The sequence below is a fragment of the Rhinolophus hipposideros genome (assembly GCF_964194185.1).
Source record: "Rhinolophus hipposideros genome assembly, chromosome: 16".
Classification (NCBI taxonomy): Eukaryota; Metazoa; Chordata; class Mammalia; order Chiroptera; family Rhinolophidae; genus Rhinolophus; species Rhinolophus hipposideros.
Genome location: NC_138062.1, coordinates 50,846,357 through 50,869,660, shown reverse-complemented (window position 1 = coordinate 50,869,660; position 23,304 = coordinate 50,846,357). Strand labels below are relative to the sequence as shown.

General features: G+C 54.5%; 1 protein-coding gene across 4 annotated transcripts in view; it reads right to left on the bottom strand.

The window, feature by feature from the left end:
* Positions 1 to 1,525: 1,525 nt before the first annotated feature.
* The window catches only part of GATAD2A (GATA zinc finger domain containing 2A), a 91,823-nt gene continuing 70,044 nt past the window's right edge, over positions 1,526 to 23,304 (bottom strand). For 3 of the 4 annotated variants that reach the window (XM_081076619.1, XM_081076621.1, XM_081076620.1), the window contains exons 4-13: positions 14,592 to 14,724; positions 14,338 to 14,469; positions 13,100 to 13,189; positions 12,333 to 12,464; positions 12,022 to 12,189; positions 9,881 to 10,160; positions 8,321 to 8,619; positions 7,581 to 7,655; positions 7,136 to 7,331; positions 1,526 to 4,965 (exon numbers count right to left, since the gene is read on the bottom strand). In XM_081076619.1, the coding sequence (XP_080932745.1) occupies positions 4,835 to 4,965; positions 7,136 to 7,331; positions 7,581 to 7,655; positions 8,321 to 8,619; positions 9,881 to 10,160; positions 12,022 to 12,189; positions 12,333 to 12,464; positions 13,100 to 13,189; positions 14,338 to 14,469; positions 14,592 to 14,724 (1,636 nt within the window). In that variant the 3' untranslated portion in view covers positions 1,526 to 4,834. The remainder of the gene's footprint in view (positions 4,966 to 7,135; positions 7,332 to 7,580; positions 7,656 to 8,320; positions 8,620 to 9,880; positions 10,161 to 12,021; positions 12,190 to 12,332; positions 12,465 to 13,099; positions 13,190 to 14,337; positions 14,470 to 14,591; positions 14,725 to 23,304) is intronic. The other variant, XM_081076622.1, reaches the window with a different exon arrangement.

The window sequence follows — 23,304 nt, the reverse complement described above, 5'->3', positions numbered from 1 at the left end:
TTCACCCCCTTCAAATAGGCTGTGCCCCACCCCTCTAATTTTGCAGATTAAACAGGCTAAGAGAGGGGGAGTACCTTGCCTCCAATCCTGGCTGGTTCACATCTACAACAGAACAGCCAACCCTTTTGGTTTACACTGGAAGGGTGCATCTCGGGACATGGACCGTACCTCAGGCTCTACACCTAGAAAATGGGAGCAGGAATTCATCCTTGGGGTTGTTGGAGAGGGCTGTGGCTCACTGGAGGACTGTACCTCAAGCCTTCTCAAGGCTCCCACTGCACTCAGAATAAAACCCACATTCTCACCCCTATTCCCTGTGGTCCAGCCACTCTGCTTTTCTTGTCCTCGACCTGCTAGGCTTGGGCACACCTGAGACTTGTCACTAGCTGTTCCCACTCCCAGCAACACTTTCTCCTTTTCATTCAAGATATGGCCTAAAAGATCACCTACTCCGTCATTCCGTTCCCTCTTGGCCTTTGTCACAGGTACATTCCCAATGCCTGGGGTATGGCACAGGCCTTTTTCTGTCCCTCACTGATGAATCTGTATGAGCAGTGGGCCAAAGTATCCTCTCGCTCCATGGCCACACAGCCATGGTTTCATTCAGAAGGAACAAGGTTTCAGGGACCAGGGCGAGTATCCCATTTGTTAGCAGGAGGAACTGAGACTCACCCCTTGTCTGCTGAGGAGCCTGTGGCTGATCCAACAAAGACTTACTTGAAGGTTGAGTGCAGAGCCAAGAAAGCACCGCGTAAGTGTGCTTCTGGCGGTCAGAGTTGCAGCTTGGGGCACCAGTCAGGATGTTACAGGTAGACCAGGATAGGTTTGGGTTTAATTTCTGTCACCAGTTCTGTGCCTGCCCAGGTGAAACCAAGCTGGTTGGGGAGGGCAGTTAGCTCTCCACCCCCTGCCACCATCAGAGTCAGGATGTCCAAACGACAAAAAAAAAAAAAAAAAAAAAAAAAACAGCAAGAAAATAAAAGCATCTAGAAAAATAGTGGTAACATTACCAGTGATCAGTTCTCACATTATGAATAAAATTTGAAAGTGTCAACCACACAACAAACTTTCACCAGTAATTGTATATTTCAGGGCCTCGCTGGGTGGCTCCATCTGTACTTAGCACCCACACCTATAATATCCTGTCCTGCAGCAAAGACACCCAGTGTGGAGCTAAGCTTGAAAAGCACTTCGGAAAAACCAACCACTCCAGATTGGAAGCTGGAAAGGAACTAAGAGCCAGCCCGAGGGACAAAACCCACTGGATTCACCACCCTCTCCCAGGCCACAAAGCCCCAGGTTTTGGTAGAGATGGAGGCCTGGGGACGAGGCCATGGGGCCCAGTTGTGGTGGAAGACTCCCTCCCCAGGGGAAGTGAAGTTTGAAAGAAGCCCAAGCAGATGTCTCAGCCTTTGCTCCCCCGTTAGCCCTGCGGCCCTTTCCAGCCTCCAACCTACCCCGGCGCTGGGATGAAATAACGCAGGGAAATCAGGGCTGAAGGGACAAAAGAAAAATAGAGCCAACACATAGTCCATTTCTTTATTGTTCTTCAGGTTCTAAAACTTCCTCATGACACCATGTATAACCATTGATTCCAGCCTGTTTATTGGAACGTCTATTCTGGATTGGTGGTCAACTTTTTTGTTTTACATTATCAAAGATTTAGTCACAATAAATACAAGTGATTCCCCCCCCCAAAAAAAATCCACCTCCCAAATACCCTGCACTAGTGTAACTATTTATTACACTTTGTTAAGAATTATAAAACTTTAGCTGTCATTTTAAAAAAGCGCAGTCCAAGTTCTTTAGGCAAACGTTATGTGCAGCATAAGTCGGCATAAAAAATAAAAATTAAAAAAAACCAAACCCTATGGCAGAGCAACAAGGACCACCTCTTCCATTATTGACACCCGTGAGAATGTTTGTTTCTATTACGTATACAGAAAACTCCCCCCCCCCCCCGTCTCTCCCTCCACAGGAGAGTGACTTGGGGACACACAGCAGGGTTGTACTCAGTTGCTTCTTTCATTCCCTCTACATTAGGGCTTTTTGCTTCATGGTCTTGAAGACAGCCAGGACCAGAGGCCCCTGGAGAAGCACCATTCTCGGCCTTGTTCAAAGGTGTGGGCCTGATGTCAGTTGAGATACTGGGTGCCACAGTACCCATGACACGGGCAGGACAGCCAGAGCCCTGGGCAGCTCCCAAGGGGATATACGTAACACCTCTATATGCACGCAGCCACTTCAAAAATGCTGTGGCATCAAAACAGGAGGAATAAGCTTTGTGAACCTCGCATCCGTCCACAGAGAAGCTGACACTCAAGTTTCCAGTTACTGTCGGGTTCATGTCAGTAACTAGGGACTATTACATTTGTCAATTGGGCCTGGGCGCTCCCACATTCTCACTGCTCCTGGAAACCAGGTCCTCTCAGCCCTGATGCTCCTGGGGGGAGACCAGGACTGCACTGTGGCCAATTCTGAGGGGGTGAACTTTGCTGCTGGGAAAACACCCTTAATGGTAATATCTTTTCTTACTATATTCAAACCCCACCCCAGAGAGGTATTTACTGCCTTTCCTATAGCATCTTCAAGTTCAACGCACAACCACCCCTTTGGGACTTATCATAGAAGTTACGCTGCAAAGGCGGAAACTGAAGAAAAAGGGGGATAGGAGTTCTGAGGCAGTAGAATGAACTAAAGATGAAAGCCTATCATATTCTTGCCCCCTTTTAAAAAAGCTACGTTTCCATCACAGGAAGTTGTCCCTGATGGGAATGTGCCCGGGGCTACGGGAGCTGAAGGCAGAGCCAGGCGAGGCGAGGTGAGGAGATGGTTCCTGAGCGTGGTGCTGAGCCAGGGTCGGATGGGGATGGGGGGCCAATAGGGGCCCTCAAGTCACAGGCCCAGTCACCCCTGGCTGGGGCACAACCACCAACCCTGGCACACTCCTCCAGGGCAGAGCTGACCTTTGGCTCAGACACCTAATCCCGTTACTGCATAGAACTGAAGTCTGTTTGCCGAAGTGGCCAGCTGAGTTCTCCTTGTTTGAGGATTTGGAGTCTGGCCCATGTCACTGAACAGAGAGGGCTAACAGCTCAAGGTAGCATAAGACAAGTATTTATTTGCCAGGCACACAGAAAAATGTGAGCAATAGAAACGCTTGCATACTCTTGATTTTTTTGGTGTAAAAACACACCCTTTCCCCCCACTCCTTAATATCAATTTCCCTTTTCCCCCCCAAATCCCTGCATCTGGTAACGAAAGCAACCCTTCCCTGCCCTTCCCTCCTTCAGCCCACCTACTCAAAACAAAAATCAATGAGAACTTTAGGGTTTTACACAACAAAAACTTAGAACGTTTTGCAAAACTAGGTCTTCTAACCTAAGTCTTCTACCGCAAGTCAAAATTGTTTTCTAAACACTGATATTCACACAACATGAGAAAGGGGGTTAAATGAGCCTTTATTAGAATGTTGAAGCAGTGTGTTTGAAGAAGGCGGCCCTACAAAATAAGGGTTTTAAATTAAGTCCCTAACTTAATTTGGACAGGAAAACCAGGGCTGGGGCTGAAGTGGGGAGCGGCGGACTCCTTTCCACGTTGACACATGTATGTGTACACATGGGGTGCCCTCACACCTGCATGGAGCCGGCCCCGTGCACAGCACACACAGGGCAACTTCTGCCTTTCCTCAAGAACTGATTTTTAAGGAGTGGGAGAAACCAAAATGAAACACAACTAAGAGCAGACCTGATCCTTTGTAAGACATTTCTGTAGACTCTAAAAAAGGTTAAAAAAAAAAAAAAAAAAAAGTCTGAAGGCAAATGCTGGCAGCATGGCCCTGCTTCAAGGGAAGGTTCTAAACTAGACCCAAACAGACACCCTGAAGTCTGTGGAGGGCAGGGGCACCTCCCCCCCACCTGACACAGGCCAGGGCAGCTTGGGATGTTGTCCATCGAAATAAGTAGGAAAAGAAAAGGAAAAAATTTAATAAACCACAACAACAAAAAAACCACCACAGCCTGCCTCTCCAACTTCCGCTCAGGCTCTGGGCATTGCTGCTGATTCTCTCCTCCCTCCTCCTCCTCCGTAGGCAGCGGTGTGGCTTCCAGGATCCTGGGTGCTCTGGCTGGGTCTGAGTTGCAGTTTGTTCTTCTGCTAAGTGTGGGAGGACCGGGGTCTCTGGGAAAAGCAGCAGCACAAGCCTTCTGCTGGAGTGGGCGAGGGCTGGTCAGTTGGTCAGCAGCCCACCCTCCGGGGCATGGGGGCTGTGCTTGGCAGGACCCTCTGGGTCTGCACGGTTTACTTTAAACTCCATCATCGTGAGGTGATTTAAAAAAAAAAAATCTGTCAACCTAGAGATTGCCATGAAGGTAGGCAGTCAAAGATTGGGAGGCTAAGATGGGAAAAAGCAAAAACAAAACAGAACGCTCCGCTCGACTTCAGAAGCCCTGGGCGCCGGTCTTGCCCGAGTGTGTCACAGTATCCAGGCTGCCTGCGCGCCTTGTGGAAGCTGAAGGAGAGGGTGGGAGCAGATCCAACTCCCGAAGTCCGCTTTTCTGCTGGTGCTGGGCAAACTAAAGGCAAGGAAAGGAGGAAAGCCCATGGGAAAGGTCCCCCAGTGATACTCCACGTCCACCTGTGAATCGGCCCCCAGCTGCGACAAGACTTTGCAGCGATGAGACTCTGTAGCCAAGAATGGAGCTCTTGCTTCCGCAGTGTGGCCGACACTTGCGTGCTCGCTCTCTTGGGGAGCAGGGTGTGTCTTCCCGAGTGGAGGGTGGAGGGCCAGGTGGGAGGGAGGAGGGAGCCTATTCTCCACTGGGCCTGGCTCACACTATTTCCACGTGGCCGACTGGGGGATGGAGCGTGGCGGGATCATGTCCAGGAGGTACTCCCGCTGGCGGTCCACGGCCGAGGAGGTCTTGTGCACCGCCAAGCTGGGGCTGACAAACGCAAGGGCCCCGCCTGCAACAGAACAGAGGGACATGCCGCAATGACCCCGGTTGGGGGGGAGGGGGGCTCCGGGGAGGAGGCCCTGCCTCAGTGAGGCCAGCCGAATGTGGGAGGCCAAAATTCCAGCCTCAGAGCTGAAGGGATTTGAAGCCATAACTCAAGTGCCTTTTCAGTATTGCCAGCCTCTGCCTTGGCAACAGGGATCCATCCATCCCCTCCGCTACCGGAGAGCTCTGTCCACGGAGGGCTGCACTGCAGCGCTGTTTAGAACAGTGAAAAATCACAAACAGCTGAACTGTGCAACGGGGCAATCAATAGGACAGAATCCTACGCAGCTCTTAAAAATGATAGGGCAACGTTCTCTCATTAAAACATTCAGAGGGACACGGAACGGCAAACAGACATGGTACCTCTGTAGGCCACTCGTTTACATGACACGCGAGTCAAAAGGGAGACTGAGGAAAGACCCTAAGTGCTGCATTTGTTCTTTTGGGGTAGAAAGTACCAGCCATTGTCATCATCTTTTCTTTTTATGTCCTCTAAAGGCACTTGAGTTATGAACAAGCATTGTGTTTATAATTGGAAAATAAAAGAACCACCCCTCCCCCACCACACTTAGGTGATTGGCTGGCCAGGCTTAAGGACTGCCCTGGACCCCCAGTGACAGCAGGGCCCTCCTCACTGCATTACCCCAGAGTATTTCTGGTGGAGGTGAACAGAGCTGAGGTCAAATGCACCAGGACACCGCCCCTGCGTTTTCAAGGTATCACTGCCACCGGGACAGCACCGGCCAGAAAACCAGGGTGAGCCGGAGAGCTGGCAGAACTCTCCCGGGAAATGCAGCTTCTCAGCCTTGACACGTGTACCACTAATCCAACCACTGAACACAACAACTAGTTATTCCTTCATATTCCCTTTCAAACACTACCCTGAAGTGTACACAGTTTTCACACGGTTGCTATAAGTATATACACGTGCACACTTATACTTCCCTTTTCCCACTTATTTCACATGCTTTCAAATTCCCTACAAGAGGAATTTCCAAGGAGCATGTGAGTTCTTAGCTGTATCTTAAACATGCTGAGCAAAAGCACCTCGGCCTGGTTTGGTTACAAACGCTCTCTGCTCTCCAGGTGGCCCCAATTCTTCCATGGTCGGACAGACGTCCTCCCTGCCCTGAGTTCCTCTCCTGCGGGAGGCTGAGACTCGGGCATGTCTCTAACCCGTGGTCAGCTTCGTGCACAACAGCTCCTGTGTTTCGTTTGCACAGACAGCCCAGCTTCCCCAGGTCTGAGTAGGGCGCCTCTTCTTCCTAGAGGGGCGCAGCTGGCACTCTCACCCACCTCCTTCACTTGGACTTTTGTGCCTACCTTTCATTTTCCCGTTTTGATGGACAAAAGAAATACTGAACTCTCCTCTTAATGCCAGCACATAAATAATAAATTATAAAACATAAATGTATTTAATACTGTATACTTGAAACTCTTACTAACCAACATTACCTCAATAAATTTCATTAAAAAACTAAATTTAATAAAATAAAAAACAGGATGAGCCAGGATGGTGGGGCTGCAGGAGACTGAAAAAACCCACCCGAGCGTCTTCATATCCCCTGGATTGTTCCTCAAATGCTGTCTCCTCAGGAGCCTTTGCCACGCTCCTCAGTTAAAACCCTCCCCCAGCCCCGGGGTCCGCCTCCTCCCCCCCTGCATTCTTGTTCTCCTTTTGCACTTTGTACCACCTGATGTCCCCAAGCTACGAGGTGGGAAGAGAGTGTCCCACAGAGCAGGGAATAAAGGACACTGGTTGGGGGAGCAGGAAATAAAGTTAGTGCACCAGGAAAGGCACAACCTAACAGTAAAAACAGGCATTCTCCATTGTAGGAAGGAGGTGAGAGGTGACAGTGCCTGAACCAGGTCCGCCCCAGGTTTCATGTCTAGGGCTGTCTGGGTACAGAGCGAGGGTTGCCACCTGTTCAGGGCGTCCTATGTAATAGCGAACAAAAGAGATTCAGTTGAAGAGTCAGAGGCAGCTGCTCTCAGGAAACAGGTCCGGGGGGAGGTTCAGGGCCCTTTGTGCCCCTGTCCTTTCCCATGTGTACGTACGTCTTTGTTAAACATAAGGAAGGGATGGACCTGACCATGGCAAGGCCCCTCCTTTGAGCCCCCTGGGGGCCGCCCACCTGTACTCAGGGGTGCCTTCTTCCAGTTGGAGGTGGCATTGCCCTTGCCGGTGCTCACGGCTCTCTCGGAATGTCTGCCGGTCCTGCTGACGAGGGCTGTGGCTGAGGCTGCATTCTGCAGTTTGGGGGACTGGCTGAACGTGTGCAGGACACCTCGGGGTGTTGCGGCCGAGCCCCGGGACAGCTGGCTGGAGGCCTACAGTGGAGAGAGGGTGTAACGGATCAGGTGGGGACGGTGGGGGCAAAGGGCGAGACGCTCAGTGCAGCCTCTCCTTGCTCTGGCCGACCTCTTCCCACCCACATGGGGTCTCTAAAGTCCAAAATCAGGAGACCAGGTAAGTTATACTGAGGGGGCGGGGAAGGAGAGAGAGAGAGAGAGAGACAGGCAGCTGCCGTGGTCGCGGTCTGGGGCGCGATGGGGGGCTCCCAGCACTGCAGTTCTGACCTGTAACACGGCCCCGTTACTCCAGTCGCGGGCCTCTCCTGAGCGGAACGCCAACTTACGCCGCGGTTTTATGACCTACACAAACGGGGGTTGAAATCAAGGTCAGCACTGTCCACAGGACGGCCCTGGGTGACCTAGAGTGACCAAAGGGCAGCAGCTGTGGCCACACAAGCAAGGCCTGTCCCCACAGGACAGGCTGTTTCCTGAGGGCAGTATGGTCTCTCACTACGTAGGGACCTTTGAGAAGATGTGGTCATTAGTGAATTACCAATGTTTTCCAAGGGTACAAAAAACTGCCAACGGGGAGCTTTGGGTCTACAGGGGTTGGAAAATAGAGCATTAAAAAAAAAGTAGCCAAAAAAAAAAAACAATTTCAAACTTGCTTCTCTCCTTAATTTAGCTAGAACATTTCTTCCAAACGCCCCTTTTGTATTTCAACGTGGCTTTCAGAAAAGTCCTTTTAGACAAGAAGTACTTGTCGGCCGGCACAATGCACGTTTAAGTTCCAAAATCTGAAGAGACTGCAAATTAGTATTTTCACCATCAAACAGCACCATTAAATGCAATTTAGACGCACAGTTACCCATCAGGCAGATGCTCGCCTTGTGTGGGACAGAACGCCAGCACATCCTGTCTGCTCCCAACGCCCTGCCAGGAACCGGCCCCTCTCCTGGCGGGCGAGGCCCCTGCCAGCTCCCAGGCCTCGGGGCTGTGGCTCTGGCTCCCAGGCAAGAACTCACCTGCTTCAGTGCAGGGTGTGGGGCGCTGGTGGGCTCGGCCTTGGCCTGCACAGGAGCCGTGCCCTGCTGCAGGAGGCGCTGCTCGATCTCTTGCTCCTGCTGCAAAGCCTTCACGAAGGCAGCCTTCAGCCGGCTCGTGTGCTCCACTTTGAGTGCCTTCTTTTGGTTGGACGCCATGCAGTTCTCACACATGATGGCACCGCCCTTCTCCTCCCGCCAGCGGCACGTGAAGTCCGTCTTGCACTGTGCACACATGTAGGGCTCACGGGACAGCACGACAGCCGCCGACATCCTGCCCGCTGCAGGGGGAGACCAGTGGGCTCACATCAAAGGAACATGATGCGAGTCAGAGCCCCCACCACCCCCAGGTGGGATGTGGGACAGAGCAGGAGCCGTGCCCTGGGCCATGTGGCCCAGCGGGCATCAGGAAACCAAAGCACCAGTTGACGACATCTGTCCTTTCCGCAAAAACGTAATGGGCGCCAACTGTATGGACACTGGGCTGACCTCATGGAGTTTTGGAAACGCTGTGGGCCCGGCATCCCTGGTTTGACCTCCCAGCTTGGCTCCTCTGACTGCCGTGCTCATCCGCAGTGTAGGACCAGGAGCCACCGACTCCTGCCTCAGCCTCCCGCCCGTCCTCTCTGTACTGGCCTTGCAACAGCTCTTTTGCCAACAGCGTCACCTCGCCATACAGGAGGTGCCATAGGGAGCCAGACACACCAGGCCCTGCCAGAGCCTGCACTGCCTTCTGCCAGGCCCAGCGCTTGGCCCTGGGGGCCTCAAGGTAGCACGACTGGAGGAGCCCATCAGTCTTGCCCCTGCTCCTCTGGACCAGGCACAGCTCTGCCTCCCCCGCCCCGTCAGCTCTGAGCACCTGAGCTCACACAGGAAGAGGGTTCAGGCTGGTTGCCCAATTCAAGCCACCAGCTCCATCTTCGTGCACACGTCCCCGGTTCAGCATCTGGAGAAGCTCCCCACGGGCCAGCATGGCCTCCACCTCTGTTTCTAATACTGTTTTTGATCACTATCCTGCTTATCCCCTTTTATTCCTAAATGCAGGTGCACTTTCTAAACTTCTTTCAAGGAGGAGGACTGAGTGAGTCTGACTCGGGTGTCCCTCTCCCACGTTGGGGGCTCTAAGCACTCAAGGCTCTGGCCAGTTCCACCTCTGTGATGATTTCCTGCCTGAAAGCAAAGCCTGTCATGTCCGCCTCCTGCAGGCATTCCTCCTCACCGCCCACCCCCCCACCCCATGGCACACCAACATCACAGGGCCACTGCTCATCCCCTGGGAACACACATGTGGGACCCTGGGCTTCACCAGGGCCTGGCTTGCAGGAGGTCCTAACAGGAAAGGTGCCTGCAATGTATTTAAGAAGCCATCAAACATCATAGCAAGCAGAACCGATGACAATACATCATCCGTAATACCCGACCATCAGGACAGCCCTGGGTACACGAACAGGTGCACCAACATGCGCTGTGCATTGAAAACAACCCTATGTAATAGCAGAAACTTCAGTGGCCAGCGATGAAAACAGCCCAGGGCCCACTTACCTTGCGTCTCCAGCAAGTTCTGTACCACCTCCTCCAGGCCAACCAGGTAGATGAATTCGTTGTTGGCAGCACTGGGCAGGAAGTTCATCTCTGGGGCAGGGGGCTTGGGCGGGGGGATTTCTAGCAGCGTCTTCTCCAGCTGTTTGCGCAGCGCGAGCTTGGCAGCCGCCTGTCGGCTGGCTGGAGAATCAGCAGATGTGACCACAGAGGACACGCTGGTGGGGGTGGAGTTGGCCTGAGCAGAGGTGGCGGTCGTCCCTTTCAGCGAGGCTGGGGAGGGCTTTCGGGAGATAACAAGCTGGTCAGGGCGCTGGGGGTGCCCTACCCTGAGGCAGCCCCCCTGCTGCACCCAGAGCCCAGGGCAGCACCATTAGGTGCACTATCAAGTCCTTCAGATGGAAACTCCCAGATGCCTGACGCGTGAGCAGCAGGCAGTGGCGTTAAGCAGTTCAACTCTTGTGAGATGGCCAATCTCATGCACACCGCTTGTTGAGGCTTAGCTGATGTCCAACCAACTGCACACATTTAAAATCTGTAATTCCCTGCACTGTGCCACAGGAGGACACCCATGAAGCCATCACCATAACCAGATAGTGGGCACCCCGTTGGTGATGGCCTCCCGACGCCACCCAGGCAGTCCTGTCTCTGGGGCCCTCTTGGCCCTCCTTCCTCGCAGGAGTAGGACAGCGTCTCAGGGCGCATCTGGGGCATTTCCCTTGAGAACACTGTGTGCTTGTCTGAAGACACTAACGTTTTGGTCAGCTCGTGTCCCCACAGGGCTTGCAGGAGAGAACAGCACCCGTACCAGGCCCTCTCAACCCTCGCTGCTCCGTACTACTTCATTACTTTCATCCGCACCCCAGTGGCCAACACTCTATTGTCTTCTGGCTCCAGTCCACTCACCCCCAACATTGTCCAGCGCGCTCCCGAAACCTGGAGCCCACCTCACCAATGCCCTGAACTCTGTAAGCTTAGAAGCTCTTCTGGAATCTGAGGAAAGCTGCATACACCATCCCCGGGAAAATACACCTATCTGACAACTTGCCCACAATGCATCACGGGGCTCAGGAAGGCCAGGACGCTTTCCCAGAACCCTGACCCCACCCAGACAGGGTCTCCAGAGCTGACGAGATTCCCCAACATAGAGGATGCCATCGCAGCACCCTGGCCTGGCCACCCCCCCCCCGCCCCCGCCACTAACCGACCAGCTGGTTCTTCCCTATCTCCCTCTCGGGCTCCTAGCCCCTCTGGGAGCAGAGCCCCCCGCATTCCCTCTGCTTCCCATCTTCTTGGCACACTGAGCTGAGAACGGGGTCTGGGCACATGGGAGGGATCTATCTGATCAAGGTTTATGGGGTAAATAAACTGTCTGCATAGGTCAACCTTTTGCTTTGTCAGAACACCATGTAGTGGAAGGACTGCACTTGAACCCCACCTAGAGGAGCAGGGACGCTGCCCAGAGCCCTGCCAGCTTGCTCTTATCTGGAGGAGGCAGGCAGGGAGGCAGGCAAGGACACACCAGGCCACCGGAGGCAGAAAAACTAATTCGCCCATCAGCAAGAGTCCCTGTAGACCCAGTAATTTTATCTGTCAATGAGGCTCTTGCTTCCAGCCCGCCCACCCCCAGCCCCATCTTCCCAGCTCTGCTGGGGTGGGGGGGCAGACCCACCCCATCTCGGAGGCTCTGTCCAGAGGTGAAGGGATGTGTGGCTAAGAATAGACGTACTGGTGCTAGAGGAATCTGCAGACACTCTCCTCACGTGCTTGTGCCTGCAGTGGGGAGAGGGGGAGTCTGGTCCCCGCCCCCAGCTGTCTCCAGGCCTATCAGATGCTCATCACCTGGCCTCATCTACCCCCCAACCCTCGGCCCCCGTCTCAGCTCAGATTTGCACCCCTCACTCTCTCAGCAGCTCTCTACCTCTACCGCGAGACAGATGTGAACACGGCTGCGGCCCGTGTCCTGCATGCCCAACGAGGCCCTGAAAAGCTCAAGTTCAAACCCCACAAGGGTGTGAGGCCTCAACGAGCTCTCAGGGAGCAGGCAGGTCATGTTGCACCACCCCACTGTGCCCTAGGACTGTGGGCCTTTTGGGGGGCAGCTGCAAAGCACACTCCCCACGCTGGTACAACACAGCCCTCACCTGTGGGATATTGACGAGCAGACTTGTGTTGGGGACATTGGCGACGCGGATAAGGCCCTGCTGGATGATCCTCTGCCCTTGGATTTGCACACTGGGCACGGATGCCCGGGGAGCCAGGAGGAGCGGTGGCGGCCCCGTGCTGGAATGTTGTCTGATGTTGTGGATTTGCTGCGAGGGTGGGAGGACAAGACAATGAGGGACGATGGAGGGAGGCACAGGAAAGGGCTCAACCCCACGGCCCCAGCCTGAGGACTGGGACAGCTGCTTGGGGCTTCCTGGCCAAACCCGTCCTGAGCGTGTGCCTTGCTCACCTGCGCCCCCCTGACGAGCGGGGGCATGACGACCTGTGAGCTCGCCTGCGGCCCCAACTTCGAGGATGCCTGCTGCCCGCCTCGGACCAAGGGAGGCGGAATGACACTGCCAGGCATTCGAGTCGAAGAGGTCTGTCAACGAGACCAATCCCCAGATCTCACATGGCCTTTTTTTAACAAACAGGTTTGCTATTTTTGTAAAAGCACGTACTTGTTAACAAAAAAAAGCAGAGGGTAAGAGAAAAAACGCAAAAGAACAAGGAACACAGACTCGAACGAGAGCCTAGAAACCTGGGCTCAGTCAGGACACAAGCTGCACCACAGCAAGAGTCCAGCCAACTAGGCCTGGCGCTGCCGCCTGCTGGTATGAGCTGGGAGTTTGGGCCTATTTGAGGGGAGCGAGGCCCGTCCACACCTCAGTCCTGTGGCTGGGAATTCTGCCTGCCTCACCTTCGGGCAGAGGAGGCTGTGAGCTGAGCTGGGAGGCCCATCCGGGCCCCACAACTGCCCTCGGGAGACTCAGGATGAAGGGAGCCCAGTCTGCCCAGGGAAGACCTCAGTCCTCTCTCCACTCACTAAGGGCACTCGTGGGAGGGGCATCCTATGCGTTGGTGTGATTTAATGATGTCAACGGTGGCCTACTTTGGGAACACGAACATGCTTTATTTGGGGGCTGCTGGCAGGAAAACCTCACTCCAGTTTATTCAGAGGGAATGGGCAGCCTTTCGTGGGGCTGCTCAGGAGCCTGATGAGAAGGGAATACTGACCTGAAGTGATGGCTTGCCGGAAGGAATGTTCTGGGTGCCCCGCACAAGCGGGGGAGGGGTGGTCACAGTGCTCCCAGCGGAGCCTGCGGGCTGCAACAGAGCAGGACACATGGGAGATGAGAGGGCCACCAGCCTCACCTTCCCACCAGCCTCACCTTCCCACCCCCCCAAGTAATCCTGACAGAAGAGGACAGATTTTTAACTCTTCCAAAGGTACTAGGTTCGCAAAGGTTTTGCTTCCAGCCTGGTGCGTGACCCTGTCTACCTGCGGCAGGAACTGGGGAAAGGGGAGCTTTTCCAGCATCCTTCACCCGCCGGGGACTCGGCGTCACTGTGTGGTTCAGGCGCCAGTTCTGCACGCCGGGGGGTCAGGAAGGGCTGGCAATGGGAAAGGACCTGGGGCCTGGACAGGTTAACCCCAACCTGTGGATTCCTAGTCACATATTCCACTAGGGGAGGGACTTGGGTCACTTCACTGTCTTCAACAACTGACAAGGAAACAAGTAACAGGCAGGTTCTGTTCACCCCCGAGATTAACAGACGTCAGGCTGAGTCCACTTGCTGACTAGGTGGGAAGGGAGCTCAAACAAACCCCGTCAGACCAGTGTGTGTTCTGCTCCTGTCCCTCTCCCTCAGGAGACAGGTGTTCCAAACACTGTCAGCCATCCTGCCAGCCATGCATTCACTTTCTGGTTTAGTGATAGTGGTTACGGCAAGCAGGAGGGCAGCTGCATTACCGACCAGAAACTTTCCCAGAAACCCAACAAAACATGAACTGCCCTACACCGTGAGCTGCACTCAGAGCTGCACCTCAAAGAGCCTTGGGCACCAGGGAAGCAGGAGCAGGAGGCCCAGGACAGGGCCGCTGTCCACAATCCCAGCCACCTCTGCACCAAGCATAGCCATCCAGAGTAGGAGAAATGGGCTTGGGGCAGAGCTCTGAACCCAGAAGTGTGCTTCCAACAGCTTTCCATTCCCTTGATGCCTTTTTAGGGAGTTTTACATACTCGGATCTGGAACATTCCAGACTGAGTAGGACTCTGATATTCTCTCACTGACATCCTTTTAGCTAGATCCAAAATTGAACTTCAGTCTGCAGGTTTCCATTCAGACTTTGGCCCTCTTGCCCCCAAGGAAACCCGGACACCCGCCCCTCCCCGCCCCCGTGACCAGCCTTTCAGCCTCTGGCTCTGAATGGCTCCCACTGACCCTTGAGGACAGAACAGATGTGCACACACCTTCTGGGTGGTGGTTTCCTTTTGGATCTGACTCTGCCGCAACTTTTTCAATAAAACAAGTTTTGCTTCTTCTAATCGTAACTCTTCTTTCAGTTGCTTAATCATCCTTTCCCGTTCTTCGGGACTGCTTTTCTGCAAGCAGAGAACAGGGCTGACGTGGAGGGCAGGCCGCCAGGTGCACAGGCCCACCGCCCCCAGCCGCACCCAGGGATGCTGCTGGGCGGGGTGGTCCCCAGCTCGGGGACAAGGCTCACCATGAGGGCCTCGGTGCTGGTCTCCTGCAAGGCCTCCTTTGGAAGTCCATTCACCCTCGGGCTCACAGGCTGCTCGTTGTCAGACAGCACGATCACGTCAGGCGAGGGCGCTCTCCTCTCGGCCGTCATGTCACTGTGGAGCAGGGAGAATAGGTTGCTACCAGAGCTTCCTGACTGCGGGACACTGTTACCCAGAGCCCCACACCCACTGCCTGCAGACACCCAGATCCAGACACCCAAAGAGCACGGAGGTGCGAGCACAGCTGCCCCACTGGCCTCCACAGCCGCTCTCCTTGTGTTCTCCCTGAGGGCCTCGCCACCCCTCCACCATGCTGCCTTCTCCCACTGCACTCACCATGCAGCGCCCAAACCCGCCGGTTTACAGGTGGGGCTGTTCTTGAGGACCACCTCTACGTCCCCAGGGATGAGGACACCTGTGTGTCTGAGGGTGAGACAGACATTTTGGGAAATAGCACATGGCTAGGTGTCAGATTAAAAATGCTGGGCTCTGGATCCTGGCTGAGGCGGACTGCTGGGCAGCCCTTCCTGGGCCACATGTGGCCTCTTCATCCTGATGGTGGCAATGTGTCAGTAGTGACTGCATGTTTTGAAACAGACTAGAACCCGGAACACATTTTCTCGTGCGGATCTGGGTACTCTTTACCACCTTATCTACTCACAAACTAGTTTCCAGCATCTCCCTCTCCTCATGTTCTAACAGTGGGTTGACAGCCTGGTGCCAAGGCCACACCTGCCCATTGCCCTCTCGCCATGACCCCAACCCTGCCCCACCCACAAGTCCCCTAAGATACAGATGCACATTTGAGCCTCTGCTACGGCATCACTGACCCAGCACACAGAACCAATGGGCGGGTCCCAGACACAGCACTTCGCCCCAACCAACAGGCTGTTTGCTGAGGGTACGATGTACGCTCCCCAGAAGATCTGGCCTCAGCACTTACGTTGAAGGAATTGGACGGATCCTTTCTTCCAACAGCAGCAAAACCAACCAAGCACCAAACCCGTCCACTAGGTGGCACTGTGGCCCAGAGAACAAACTCAGGAAGTTAGCTGGGATGAACAGCTCCAAGTTGTCCCACTCCTTCCACTGACAGCCGGGCTAAGGGGGGTGGAGTTCTGTTCTGCATGGAGAACTGGTGCTTGAAAAGCACTCTGAATCGCCTCTTCCATTCTTGGAGTGAGCTTCACCTTCACAGAGGACCAGACACCGAGGGTTCGTTGACTTCCCCTAAACCTTGGACACCCACCCCCACCCCGGCCAATCCCGATCCCGCCTCCCAGAGCTGCATGGCGGCTGCACCTCAACACTTCTAGCCCTGATCTGATTTAACCAGCACAGCTGCCAGCTGGCCTCTCAACAGACCAGAGGAGTGGACAAAAAGGCCCCCATTTCAAGGTATACAACCCCTCCTTGGGGTTATCAGCCCTCATCGCATGTCCAGAAACCAGCTGCTGTTGATCAAGTAACCCAGGACAGGGCCTCACCAAACCAAAGACCAAGGCAATTCCGGAACTGCTCTTTCGAGTCTCTGTCTCCCTGCTGGCTGCCCACTCCACCCAAGATCAACTTTCAAGGTGACTTCAGGGCTCCAATTCCAGGCTCTTTGGCTGCACACAGCGACACCAAGATGACACAAGGCCTAGCACGCGAGCTGTGGCGCTGGTCCCAGTCCAGGTGGGCTCCCAGGTACCAGATGTACGCGGGCGGAGCAGGAGCCCAGGCAGACTCATGTCTAGATTGAGACTGCAGGCGCTTCCTGAGCAAGGGTGTGCTGAGACTACAGTGAGCTACAGGGATTTACCACTTTTGATCATCTCACTGAGGGCGTGCACTTCTGAAGGTGAGACATCTAATAAAACTGAAATGTGCCTGAGGGAAGAGACCAGCACGAGGGACCCAGACCACCTGGAGGCTGAAGCTCCCTGAGATGGCCACTGTGACCACAGCACTCCCAGGTCCCATCTTGGATGAAACTAATCAATAACTCGTCCAAGAGATGACATCATCTCCCATCAATGATCACTCAGCATCCCAGCAGCCAGCAGGGAGTGAACTTCCTGTATGCTAATCAGGCCACCCAAAAGTCATGTGACAAAGGCATTTCCCTCCTTGGTCATGTGACCCTTTAACTGTGCCTTCGAACGTGAAAACCATGGCAACAGCCAGTTCTAACCGGTTTGTGACATGCAGCCTTCATTTTGAGAAGTGAGGTAGGGTTCAGGTGCTGTCAGAAAATGGAGGCTCCCACTTCACACTGGGGCTGCCGGGCTGCAGGCACTTCCTCTGTGGCGCCCGCCCACAGGGCCTGTGCTGTGTTACAGGGACCAGGTCACCACCTCTTCCACACACAGAGGGGCCACTGCCCTTCTAGTTTCCAACATGAAAAACTTTCCTAAGCTCCATCTTTAAAGCAAAGGTGCTGTAAGTCTCTCAATTCCTTCCCAGTTATTTTAATTCGGGAAAAAGAACACCCCTTTGATACGCGCTCAGAATTAATGTGGGTCCTCTTTAAAAAAAAAAAATTGTTTAGTAGAAACATTAAGCCAGGAGAACAAAAAGAGACGGCGGCAGGGCATGGCCAGGTGCACTCCTTCAGTCCACAGTAGCTGCCTGGGCACCGAGTTTATTTGGAAGCTACATGATTTCCAGGCAAATCCAATTAGCCCACCCTGCCCATCTTGGAACCCTTATGTAAAATAATATGATAGAAAGATTTTACGTGACTTATGAAAATCCCTGGAAGCAGGCCAGGCTGTTATCAGCAAAAATGGTCTCACCACCTCCTCCCCCTAAGGCCAGCCCTGGCTAAACAAACACAAAAGTTCTGTTACCTGTCAGGAACTTCCCTCAAGTTTTCTGGAGGGAAGGCCAGGATTACGGCCTTAACTTACGATAGGATCCCCTGGCCACAAGGCCAGGCTACTGTCCTAGCTGCTCCAGCCATCAGTGGTCAGTGCGAGCTTGGTATTTAGTGTCCCCCTGGCCCGTGCCAGGCAGGCCGTCTCATTGAGGGAATGGAGAAATTAACCTCAGTAGCCCTGCCTTTTGTCATTCTCGGAACAGCCGCCCTGTGGTCAGGGAAGCCATGCTGCATCCACACTTGTTCGTTAGTTCACTCACTTACTCACGTTTGCTGAATGACGAAGCAGGTACGGGGCCAGGCAGTGGGAATAAGCCCCTTAGGGTCTACACCAGGGCAAATAGGATCACCAGCACCCACCTCGGCTCAGGAGCAGCAGGGGCAGCTTCTCCAGAGCCTGTACGTAGAAATGTAGCACCTTGCTGCCCTACACCTGCCTGATCAAAGCCTGCATTTTAACAAGCTCCCTGAGATTCTTGCACACACTAGGGAAGGTGGGGATGACCATAGGCCCTATGAAGCCTCAGGACAACAAATTCCTCCTCAGGACTAGTGGCAACCAGTCCCCCCTCCCCACATCTCTCCAGCCCAGTGGCTGGGCAGAGGCAGGCGGCTGCCAGTCTGGCTGTGGTTCAAGATGGAGTGAGAGCTTTGCAAGACCAGCCTCCCCTGCTCCTGCAAAGCCCACTTTGGGCACAGGGCGTTCCTCCCACTGGAGCCTATTCACACCTCCCAGGCCGAGACTATTTCTCACCCCTAGCCCCCCCAACCTCTCCAGCCCTCAGCACCTGTACCTTGAGCTCCTGCTATGGGCTCCTCCAGCCTTCACCACCTTTTCCTCCACCATACCCCTAAATCCCCCTTGTGAGCCCCAATTCACACCTCAAAATGCACTTCCAACACCTGTGCCTTCAGAACGTCCCTGGCTGACCCAGCCCGGCCACGCCCCACTCCTGGAGTGTGGTCAGTGCCCCCACAGTACACTCCAGGGGAACTCCCCCAAAGCACTCATGCCTAGGAAGTCTTCCTAGACCTGGCCCCCATGTCCATCCTGGGGCTGGGGAGCTCAGGGCAGAACTCTGGGGGCTCCACTTAAGGGCAACACAGGCCTGAGCAGCACCCCCCACCGGTGACCGGCTCCTTCACACCAGCAAACTCATCCCAGTAGGGATGTCCCTCTACTCCCCACACAGCCAGTCAGCCCACATTGGCCTCGCTGGCTTAACACGTGGGTTCCCCCACCCCAAATGGGGCTGGAGGCTACCATGGGAACCACAGCCAGGGCCCCAGAGCCCCCCTTGTAGCCTGTCTCCACAGGCCTGGGCAGTGCAGTTCCCAGTGAGAGCAAGCAGGTTCCCAGGGCGAGAGAGAGGTCCACTCCTGGTACGACACCATGGCCCTAGAAGAGGGGGTGAGGCTCCCCACCTCCCCAGAGTCAGAGGAGCAAGAATCTCCTAGTGCCACCTGGCTGGGATTGGGGGACAGCCCAAAGGGCCTCCTCCCAGAGCCTGGGGTTGTGCTCACAAAGGCCTACCGTGAGTGGGCACCGTGTACCACGCCTGCACACTAGGGGTGGGGGAGGGTGCTGTCACACACCCACAAAGCTGCCTGGGGTCTCGCTTGGTTCTGCCTCTTTGAAATGAGGAGCCTAGGGCAGGACACTTCCCTCTGTGCCTCCTACAAGGATGGGGACAGGTTCCTGCCCAGCTGGCCCTCAGGGTTACCCGAGGAGGCTATCAGGGCCCTGACCTTTCCTAAATCCGTAAGGGACTGTTTGCCATGAACGTGGGTTTGGCTCAGAGCAGACAATCAGCCACTGAAGTTATTAACATTCGAATATTCTCAATCCTGGGAGGTCAGGGATATGTCTGCTCTGTGCGCCGCTTGGGTCCTGGGTGGCTGGAGCAGGGCCCAGCACAGTGGGTGCTCAGGACACATGGCTGGCACGCACCCACTTCCTCCTCTTCCCTGGAACCTGGTTGGTTCCAGGATGCGGATGTGTGAGCTCACGAGGAACCCAGTGATGCCTTAGACCGACTGAGAGCCTTGCACTTGGGTGGCTATGTCCACAAGCACACAGATACTGTGTTGCTCACAGACGCACAAATTCACTTAAGATTTATGAATCTGTGTCTTTTCAAGCAACAGGCCCTGGAAGTCCCACCCCTAGGCTGTGAGTCCAGGGCTTTGGTGCATGTTAAGAGGAAGCCCCAAGACTAGTGGTTGGCAAAATGACGTACAGAGGTCCAGGGCCGTCTGCCCAGCCTTGAGATCCCTGTGGAGGCGGCTCATTCCAGCTGACCCACGCCCGTGCTCACACCTCATCCAGTCCTTTCCCCAGGATCTGGGCTGCTTTTGTGGCTTGCTCTCTCAACTACAGGAATGTGGAGGAAACAACACTGCGAGCTTTCAAGGGGATGTCACGGAGCCTTGCAATTTACATCTGGGCCCCTGGAGTTACGTGCTGGGGGGGAGGTCCTCAGTGTGCCGAGACCACCCTAGTGTAGGACACCAGGCTAACTGCATGGAAAGAGGGTCTCTAAGGGTCATAGAGACAGGCATGGAGATGGGTCCAGCCATCCTACATAAGAGACAAAGCCATCAGGGATAGATATCCAGCCCAGCTGACTCAGGACTGCAAGGCTGAGAGCACAAGCAGCAGCGCCCAGCTGGGACCAGCCAACCAGCAGACCCCACAGACAATGCCACGGCATTGTGTGGGGTGGCGCTGTTTTATTTACTTTAAACCACCAAGACAACGTGGCCTCCAGCTCAGCTCTGCCTGTAGGGAGCTAGCCCACACCACTGTAACTGCCTGTTCTCCCTTAGACTGTCCCCAACTTAGGCCAGCCCCCCTAAACACCACCCTGGGATAGAGCACGGAGAGACAGGTACTTACTGGTTTCTCCCAGTTACCACCCCACCAACCCTCAAAAGAAAGAAACCGGCGCAGTTCTCTGCACACGCAGACTGCCTGTAAGAGACACAGGCTTGGGATAAGATGAAATGAGAAAGTGCCGTCCAGGAAAACCCAGCAAGAGACCAGAGCTGCCCAGCAAAGAAAGGGCGTGAGGAGAAGGTCTCACAGGAAAAGGGGAGCCGTCCTCAGGCCTGGGAGCTACCACAGCTTCTGACACCACCAAGAGTGGTCTCTGAGTCAATGCCAGAAAGCAATTCCACATGCTGAATCCAAAGGGCACCCCTCTACACTCCATTCCATAAACACTTCTAGAAAAGTCCTGCAAGAAAAAATACGAGTTATCACCAGGTCCAAGGTAGTCCTACCACCTGGCACCATCTCACTGACAGGCCCCAGTGAACTGGGTGCCTCGACACATTTTTCTGGGACCTTCCACGGCCACCTGGGCATGGCAGCTGCTCACTGGAGCCTCACAACACCCCACCGTCCTTTTCTCAGGGGCGCTGTTCACTCAGAGACACTCAATGTGATTAGAAAGGGAAACCCTGCTGCCCATACAGACTGCCCACATTCCTGCCTGCCCCAGGGGGACCCCGCCCCAGACCCCGGAGCACACGGCCTCCCACCCCTCTCTTGGACTCTCTTCTTGGCACCCACTGCCACTTCTCCTAGCTCTGTAACTTGACACCCTGTTGGCTGGGATGTCAAGAGAAAAGCCCAGAGCCTGCTTTGTGGAGGCCGGGAAGTCAGAACACATTTTGCTTCTCAGCCACAGAGGCCATGAGGGTGAGCGACTTCAATGAGATTTTTGAAACCCAGTCATCAGTCTTTCCGGAGCCTTCGGGTCCCACTATGGCTGTGGGACTCCATTACGGTGCCCCCTGTACAACTCAGGACAGTCGGGGAAAAGGAGGGAGCATGCGTGGCCAGGCTTAGGCCTGTAGCCTATTCCCCTGTCAGGGCCCCAGCAATCCCTGAGGCAGGCAATCCCGGGGTGAGTGGCCAGGGCAGAGAAGCCCTGTGCGTCAGCATGGTCAGGAGACAGCCACCCTGTCTTGCTGGGGCTCGTTCTAAGAACACAGAAGCCTCTGCAAGTCACACAGCCTGGCCAGGGAGGCCCAAAGGACCTCGGTGTGATTGGAAGCAGCAATAGGGGCCAGTTTTGGGGACGTGCAGAGTTGCCAAGAGCTGCAGAAACAAGCCAAGGGTGGGCAGAAGAGAGAACCTCCTGGGCCAGCAGTTGGCAGCAGCCCCATGGAAAGACCCCAACACCAAATAGCCAGGGAGCAGCTCTGCCCAGGGAGGTCAGTGCGGCACGACCCTGCCAGCAGCTGAGACCCAACACTACCAGGTTCCCCCAACTCCCACCAGACCTGCTCCAGCTGTTCAGAGCCCAGCAGCCACGGGATTCTGTCCAGGTCAGCCTAGAGGACCGGCTGGGTGGGGAGGGGCGGGGAGGGGCAGGTACATCTCCACCGTGCAGGAACCTGAACCCATCACTGAAGCTCAATGAGCCTGTTTCTTCATCTGTAGAATGGACGCCACTGACGTCCAGGGGATGTTGTGAAATGTAAAAGGAACTCCCAAATGGATCTAGTGGGAGGATGGCAGCTCCCCTCTCTTCCAGATCCTCACAGAACGCGATGCGCACACTTGGGGCAGTCCCATCACCTTTTTTGCTTTCAATTAGCTCATGTGGCCACCTGCCCTGCCATTGGAGGTCCCTGGGGACAAGGTCCTAGGCTGAGGGCTTCTCTTCCTTCCAGTACCTGACCCCTGAAGGCCATTAACCACTGTGCCACCTGAGATGTGAGCACCGAGCCCTGCCAGGTGTCCTGGCCTCTGCTCACACTGGACAGCTGACCTGGCCCGCCTGCACCCTCTGCGTTGCACTGGGCTGCTCTGACGCAGTGGCTCCCCAGCGTGGTCCTGGGGACGCCTCCAGGGGCTCTGCCCAGGCATTGCAACGCTAAAACAACGTCGGCCCCTTTCGACAAGTCGTAGTGCCAAAGTGTGCCAGGACGGTGCTGTCACATTGTGGGCAATGCCCTGACGAAGGACAAGCTACGGATTGTATTAAACCTCAGCCCTTGAGTAAGCGTCTTTTCGACATTCTGTGATAAAACAAAGCATGTCTAATGACTGAGGGAAAGACAGACACGCTACAGTTGCTCAGACTTGGGTGTTTGGCAGCCATTTGGCAACCCCAAAAGGGTTGAAACAAAACCTGTTGTTTCAAGGAAAACAACCAACAGGATTTGTCACCAATAATTAAGTCTAAGCTTCAATAAGCAAAAAATATTTATGTTACCACATAATGAATGTACTATTGTCATCTTTAAATACATTAAGAAGTACTGTCAACAGACATTTTCCACACAATCAAATATTCTTTGGGGCCCAGAGATGGGGAAAGGGGCCATGCCAGTGCTTGCGGCAGAGGGTTTCCTCTCCCCATGGCAGACGCCAGTCTGAGATAAGGCACCGAGTGGAGTCCACCTGATAATGTGGACTTTCTCTTGCTGCCAAAGTTGTGTTCTGAAAATCAGGAGGTACTAAAAATGCAATAGCACTCACCCCACAGATATGCCACAATTTCCCTATAAAATCTATTCAATTATAAGCCGACAAAATTTGGTAACTCTATTCTTCTAGCCTTTACAGCAACGTATAGTATAAGGACCCAGTTATTCAATGCAGAGAACTGGGCACCACCCAGGGCAGCCTGACACGGTGCATCGGCAGATGGGGAGGACAAACTACCCAATGGCCAGTCGGGCGCCCAGGGCCCCAAAGCCGGAGACTACCCTGCACCTCCTGCCCCACTCCCCACAGACCGCCACTCGCCAGGCAAAGGTCCTTCACCTGCTCCTTCCTCTAGCAGGTCTACCTCTGCCCTGAGTCTATGTGT